The 7,462-nt window shown below is 44.6% G+C and overlaps 1 protein-coding gene across 1 annotated transcript; it reads right to left on the bottom strand.

Annotated features, from left to right (window-relative positions):
- Positions 1–1,849: 1,849 nt before the first annotated feature.
- On the bottom strand, positions 1,850–6,507 carry RPS4X (ribosomal protein S4 X-linked). Its single transcript, XM_036304944.1, has 7 exons — positions 6,413–6,507; positions 5,635–5,712; positions 5,021–5,201; positions 4,753–4,850; positions 3,373–3,544; positions 2,475–2,632; positions 1,850–2,014 (listed from the first exon to the last, which is right to left on the bottom strand). The coding sequence occupies exons 1-7, from the start codon at positions 6,413–6,415 to the stop codon at positions 1,913–1,915; spliced, it is 792 nt and encodes a 263-aa protein (XP_036160837.1). The 5' UTR covers positions 6,416–6,507; the 3' UTR covers positions 1,850–1,912.
- Positions 6,508–7,462: the final 955 nt, after the last annotated feature.

The following is a 7,462-nucleotide window of genomic DNA, read 5'->3' as shown; positions in this document are numbered from 1 at the left end:
TGTTGCCCTGATGGGAGCATGAGGCCGCCCTACCAAGTTCTGCTTGTTTCATTTTGGGACGTCTGCCTCCTTGCTGAGATGATCTGTAACGTCTGTTAAGACTTCATGAATCAAATTGGAAGCCTTGAAAAGCCCTACAAAGAGCTATTTTATTTGGAAACTTGTAGCTCATTCCGATGATACAGGCCACTTTGGCCAAGTCTGTTGACATGATCTGGTGTTAGAATGTCAACTTTTCCCACACTGGGGTTAGTTGCTAATAAAAAATCTGTGCGGCTTAAAAAAATTAAAACAAATTTAAAATGTCTTAAAAAATATTATGGTGATGTGAGGAAACTGCAGCTGAACACACTAGTTCCCATTATGTAAGATGGCTGGCCTATCAGTATTTAGGAAAAAACCGCACTTGTGGAACCAAGTTGGAAGCCTCATTCCCATTTGCTTTGGTTCCTTAGCCGAGACTTAGAACCTATAAAGTGCAGCCAAGGTGGGTGCAAGAGAACCCACCAACATTCAGGGACCCTAGTACTTGGACTTTTCAGCCTCACTTGCCTATTCCTCAAGGGGGCACCAATTTACTTCTAACCCTGAACCTCACAATGGCCTGAACGGGTAAGATTCCACTCTCTGCTTCTACTTAAGCGGAGGTCCTGAGGCCCCTGCCAGTGGTGATTTGGAGTTTGCAATTTGTCAAACAGGAGAGTCCTGTGTGGCCAAATCTGGGCTTGAGACTCCTGGATATGCCTCCTTTAGATGACTGATTTGGATGATGTTCAGTTATTCCAGACCAGTATTCTGCCACTCTTGACTAAGGCAGGGGCCAAGCCAGTTCCTCAGCAGGCCTCTTCTCTGAACCACAGGCCGGGGAACCAGGGATGACCATTAGACACCCCCAGTTAAATATAGTGATTTGGCACAGACGCATCATGCATGCCTCAGATGGAGAAATATGTCCAAGTTTTTCAACCCCAAACCTGTCACGGTGGGATGATTTAGGACAGCGGTTCTCAACCTGTGGGTCGCGACCCCTTTGGGGGTCGAACGACCCTTTCACAGGGATCCCCTAAGACCATCCTGCATATCAGATATTTACATTACGATTCATAACAGTAGCAACATTACAGTTATGAAGTAGCAACGAAAGTAATTTTATGGTTGGGTCACAACATGAGGAACGAACTGTATTTAAAGGGCCAGAAGGTTGAGAACCACTGATTTAGGAAGCCTGCATAGATTGTAGCAAATAATGACATTAAATGAATGTGAAGGTTGGGAAGCCTGGCTATGGGAGACAAAGGTGCTTTTGGTTTTTGCAAGACATGCTTTATAGTGTAATGGGAATAACTGCTGGTTGAGAAGGCTAACAGCAAAAGGCAAAATAATTTTTGGAGAAGACCCAGGGCTTGAGATGAACAGGTATAGGACCTGGCACCTTACAGCAAGGGCACTTTTGGGGTTTGGCAGCCAAGTCCCACCTGACATTACAGGGTCAAGAAAGCAGGAACAAGTTTATTTTCCACACACTTTCTGTTTTGCAGAGACCTGAGGTTGGAGTTGAGGACAGCAGTGGCAGGAAAACCAGAGATAAAGGAAGGCACTGATTTTCTTTTAAAGTCAAGAAGACTTAACAGGGTAGACAAGGTCTTGGCCAAGTCAAGGGCTGCTGTTCCTTCTTTGTCAGGTGTGTTCTCCTTCCCATCACCACCCAAGCCCAGCCTGTAACAGACACAGGAAGGTAAATAGAATGTCTGAAAAATTCCATCTGCTTTACATGTTATAAAGTAGAATAGCAGGAAACTAAATAAAAAAAATAAAAAACCCAACCCTCTCATACCAAAAAGGCAATTAATCATGCTGTATTATCTTTAATTAAGTACAAAGACTTTTCCAATCATGTCACCTAGAGCTCATTTCAGCCACTGCTCTGTTTGGCCGCCAGTCTTTTGTCTCTCTCTTCAGCAATGGTGAGGCGAATACCCTTTCCACGGGGTAAGGAAATCCATGGTTTGTTGCCCTGAAGGAGAAAACAAGAATCAAAACCTGCTATACACCAACTCCATTAGCAGTTCAGCACATTTATCATGTCATTTAAAGGAACAGAAGCCTGCTTGTGAAAGCACTTAGCAACAGCCAAGAAGTCTTCAGACACTTGGATGCTGGTTTTTCAGAAACATTCACTACTTGGAGCCATTCCCCTAAACCTGCTGCCCATATACGTAAATGCAAAAACTACAAGGCTGATTGATGATCTGGACCATTGGCACTTTTTACCAACCAAGGTGATCAGCCCTCCTGCTGCTTCTGCAACACTAAAAAAGCACAGGTCTGCCCAGCCCCACTCTATGTGAGCCCTATCCCAGAAGAAGCCTCACACTAGGTTCTGCACAGCCAGTCCCGTCAGGAGCTGCAATCCCAGCAGTACCTGCATTTACAGGTTTTCCTTAGACTGGAGAGAAGGGAAACCCAAGACTTACTTTGCCAATTACAAAAATGTTGGAGAGCCGGGTGGCAAAACTGTTGCCATTGGCATCTTTCACATGAACTACGTCAAAAGAACCAGGATGCCTCTCCCTGTTGGTGATTATGCCAATTCTTCCCAGGTTAGCACCGCCGGTTACCATGCACATGTTACCTAGGCAAGAAGGAATAATCTGCTATTACAACCGAGTGTATTACATGACAGACAGGTGTAAGTTCATTAATCCCTTCTCTCATTCAAATTTACTCCTGTGGATCTGTTACCCAACCCAGGCCTGTTAAGATTTCTCCCATCCCTCCTACACACCTAACAAATGTGAACTCTACTGCACCCACCGTGTCAGGTCCAAACTATGTCTTGCCTAGACTATGCTGTTCTTCCAAGGCACAATGACAGCATTAACAAGAGCTCTTGTTACAAAGAGGCTGGCTTGCTTTTTCACCAGACTTACCTGCCCAGCCCCCAAGCTGTTTCCACGGATAGGGGAATTTGAGACATCTAGAACAGGGCTGAGAAGATGCTATGCCAGACTTCACCTCAGCCATCCAGAATATTCTGAGCATTTGGGCCTTAGAGTAGCTACAATCTCCAGTTTCCCTTACTACAACAAAGGACATCTAGCTTCTGTTGCTAACTAGGTGCATGGGAATCACCTGGAAGATTCAAACGAAAACTCTGTACCTAGGCCCTGTGCAAGTGATGACTGATGAAATATAATAAAAAAATTTTAAAAAAGGGGTGGGGGGAGAGAAAAGCAAAAAACAGCTCCTGCAGGGATGATGGCACAGAAGGGATAAATGGTGATGGAAAAAATAAAACAAAACAAAAAACCTAAACAGCTCTTATAGCTGGGCTTTCAAGAGAATGCCCAGGTAGTGTAGAGGCTTGCTTACCAGTGTCAAACTTGATGAAATCAGTAATTTTGCCTGTCTCCAAATCAATCTGAATGGTGTCGTTCACCTTGATGAGGGGATCAGGGTAGCGGATGGTGCGAGCATCATGGGTTACCAGATGAGGGATTCCTTTTGTGCCCACAAAGATCTTCCTCACTTTGCACAACTTGTACTAGAAACACACAAAGGTTAGCTTCATTTAGTCTAGTGCACATGCACTATGCTCCACAGTGGACAAAAAGGTTCTTTCAAAGCCACAAACTGCCAGGTTAAAAATGCAATTAGCAAGCCAAAGGCATCAGCTCTACATAGGAAGTGCTGGTTTCCTGAACGACAGCAGAATGGGTCCTTGACTTTTCTTGCCACCCTCCACAAATTTATCTTGTACATTGCCCCTCTCTCTAGGCTAATGTCACAGTGGGATTTTCCTTGTGGCAGCACATCACCCCATGTTAAAATCCATGGCACGAAGGCACCATAAATCCTAATTCCTCCATGGAGTGGGCTGATCACCCTCCTTTCCCCAGGCTGTTTAAACCTCATGGAGCCCCTGAATTCTTCCCTCGCCATTCCTAAAAAGTGCCTCTTAGTGGCTCCCTGTGCATCACAACTGAGTGTCTCAAGAACTGCAATTGCATTAGAAGTTAATCCAATCAACAAATACCTCACAAAATGTTTCAGCTTTGGATTTATCATTCCCTGACATTTTAAACTAAATCAAATCACCCCAATGTCATGAACATACCCTCCAGCCTGCCAATAACAAGGCAGCTAAGGAAGTTAGGAGTTGAATCACACACATCAACCTTCATTTACAGCCAATAATTCAAGAAACCATAAACCTTTGTGTAAACCATCACAACAAATTTCATAAAACAACCAATGTCTATAATCTTTTCTCAAGCTATCTCAAAATAGTGCCCAAGGATTTTCAGTCTCCTCCATTAACACCTTTCCCCTTCCAGAGTAATGGAGATATGACAAAGGGCCAACTGGATTGGACTAGATACTGGTTTTCTAGTCCTTTATCCTTAGAGGACCCTTATTTTAGGTAGTCATAAATCCTTGCCTTTAAAAAAGACAACCAGGAAGTCACAATTCAACTGGAATTTATCTCTGTCGTAAAAAAAAAAAAATCTGTTAACTTAAAATGGGGGTCAGTTATTAGACATCCAGCAACAGACTGCTATACAGCTATTAGAAATGCTTTTAATAACACAACAGGAAATTGCATATATGATAGAATTTAACCAAATTGTTAACTGGACATTTCCAGATACAAGGTTTTAAGTAATCTTAATTTACCTATCTCACCCCAATAGACCAGCCCATGTACCTAAGTAATTTTACTGAATGAAAACCCAGTCTGCTTGCACTCACCTTGGCCTCCTCAGGAGTAATACGATGAACTGCAAAGCGGCCCTTAGTGTCATAGATCAGGCGGAAGTTCTCTCCAGTCTTGTCAATGCTGATGACATCTGATATCAAACAGTAACTAAGGTTACTATAGTGACCCCACTATCCCATGTTGCATAACTATACCACAATAAGAAAAAATGAAATGCTTCCCATTTAAAACAACATGGATTCCTAAGGCTAATAATGAGAGCTACTTAATGTTTTAAGGAGCCAAGTACTAACCACTTACCCATAAAACCAGCAGGGTAGGTTATATCGGTTCGGACCTTGCCATCAATCTTAATAAACCGCTGCATGCAGATCTTCTTTACTTCATCTCCTGTTAGAGCATACTTAAGTCTGTTCCTTAAGAAAATGATGAGAGGGAGACATTCTCTCAGCTTGTGGGGACCGGTAGATGGCCGAGGAGCCTGTGAAATGATTTTAAAAAACACCCTCTCAAGCTATTGTTGGGATTCACACAAATCCACCTTCCAAATCCTGAGATCCAGTACCTAGACACCAGACTGTCCATCAACCCCGCTCCAATTTAGGTCAACAAGAGGTATTTAAAGCTTACACTATTCCATACCTTAAAATTTTACAATATTTCCCCCCCTTCAAAGGACCAGGCCTGTTAAGTACATGTGAGTCCTGAGTCCATGTAAGTGTACTATGTGGTATGTGGAATAAATGAGGTACAGAAATCTTATGGGAGGCACTGCAAGAAACATTATGAATACAGCAATCAAGGATGTCTGACATAAAGGAACGTAATAGTATAAAATGTGTCCCTTAAATTATGTCAATTGTATCTCAGTAAAACTGTCCCTTGAAACACAATTACAATATAATGATACTTACAAACACACCAGTCAGTTTATCCAGCATCCAATGCTTTGGAGCTGCTACACGCTTCAGATGCTTCTTGGGACCACGAGCCTGAGGAAGAGTTTTGTAAGTATTTTCATGTTACTGCTTAAAAGTGTGTCTGCTTCTCTAAGCTTTTACTTTTTCTAGGACACTATACTGGTGAAACGGACAGGGGCTGAACTTCTTGGCACACAGCCAGCCGGCAACAGAAATGTGGACCAGGACCCAATCTGTGCTTCTACTTGTTGATCAAATATAAAAGTTTTCCCAACACGAGCGTCTGGTGGCGATGAACCTGACCTCAGCACAACCACGTGCCAACAGCTGCTTCCCTTCACCCCAAAGTCAAAAGCCAACACTGGCTTTCACTTTAAAATGCGGAAGCCTATTGAATGCTGTGTACAGATGCTTACTGGCCTCAGTTCGCAAAGTAAGGCCGTGTCAAAAAGACAATGACGAAGAAAATCCTTTTCTGCCAGTTGCAGCTGCTGCCCACCAGCCCTGGCCCTCCAGGTCCCGGCCTGATTAGAAAGCCGCTCCTCCCAGCGGGGGAAGTATGCGTGGCCCGCCAGAGACCAAGGCCTTCCCGCCAGAGCCACCTATCACCTCCTCCCTCGCTCTCCAGCCCGCCTGGGCCAACCCTGCAGGCCAAACCCCGTTTGCCTCCGCCCGGGCACTCCCTGAGGGGGCCCCAAAACTCCGGACAGTCCCAGCCCTGGGAGGATGGAGGCTGATGGTATCCCAAGAGCTCGAAAAAAAGTTGTCTTACCATGGCTGCGCTAGGCAAAGAAAGAGGACCGCCTCTTTCCGGTGCACCAAGAAAAAAGGGTCGGAGGCTGCGCGCGCCGACCTTGGATGCTCCGCCCACCCTGGATGCTCCGCCCACCCCACTCTTTCAAGGGGAGCAGGAACTATCTTGCCACCTGCTGGTGGGAGGTCATAGATCCGGAGCTTGGGAAGGGCCGCTGAAAAAGGGCGTTTCCAAAAAGCAATCTCCTCCCTCCCTTTCCCTCCCTTCCTCCTCCTCTGAGGCACCTGATTCTGTGTTAGGTGCTAGAAATGCCAAGATGAGCTAGGCCAGTGGTTCTCAACCTTCTGGCCCTTTAAATACAGTTCCTCATGTTGTGACCCAACCATAAAGTTATTTTTGTTGCTACTTCATAACTGTAATGTTGCTACTGTTATGAATCGTAATGTAAATATCTGATATGCAGGATGGTCTTAGGCCACCCCTATGAAAGGGTTGTTCGACCGCCAAAGGGGTCACGACCCACAGGTTGAGAACCGCTGAGCTAGCAAACTTCCTGCCTTCTAGTAGAATGCAAAGCGAGGCTACTTTAAGGTCCACATACACATGATTGTACAAGCAATAGAATGCATTTTAATTAATATTTAATATTATTTCTTTTTTAAATAATATTTTTATTGATTTCAGAGAGGAAGGGAGAGGGAGAGGGAGAGAGAGATGGAAGCATCAATGATGAGAGAGAATCATTGATCAGCTGCCTTTATCACGCCCCACACTGGGGATCGAGTCCGAAACCTGGGCATGTGCCCTGACAGGGAATCGAACCATGACCTGGTTCATAGGTTGATCCTCAATCAGTGAGCCACGCCAGCAGGGCTAATATTATTTCTTAAACATATTTGGTCTGCCTCTTCTTCCCAGTTCTCTAGACCAGCCGGTCTGCCCATACTATAAGTTTGGAAGAATCAACATTTTATTTAATCTCTCTTGCTTCTCTGCAGATTGCCGAGAGGGTGAAAGGGTAGGAACTCTCCTTGAACCTTGGTGTCCTGCCCCTGCTTCCTATACAAC

The sequence above is a fragment of the Myotis myotis genome, unplaced genomic scaffold (assembly GCF_014108235.1).
Source record: "Myotis myotis isolate mMyoMyo1 unplaced genomic scaffold, mMyoMyo1.p scaffold_m19_p_4, whole genome shotgun sequence".
Taxonomy (NCBI): Eukaryota; Metazoa; Chordata; class Mammalia; order Chiroptera; family Vespertilionidae; genus Myotis; species Myotis myotis.
Note: the sequence above shows the minus strand (reverse complement) of the source record. Positions and strands in the feature narration are given on the sequence as shown.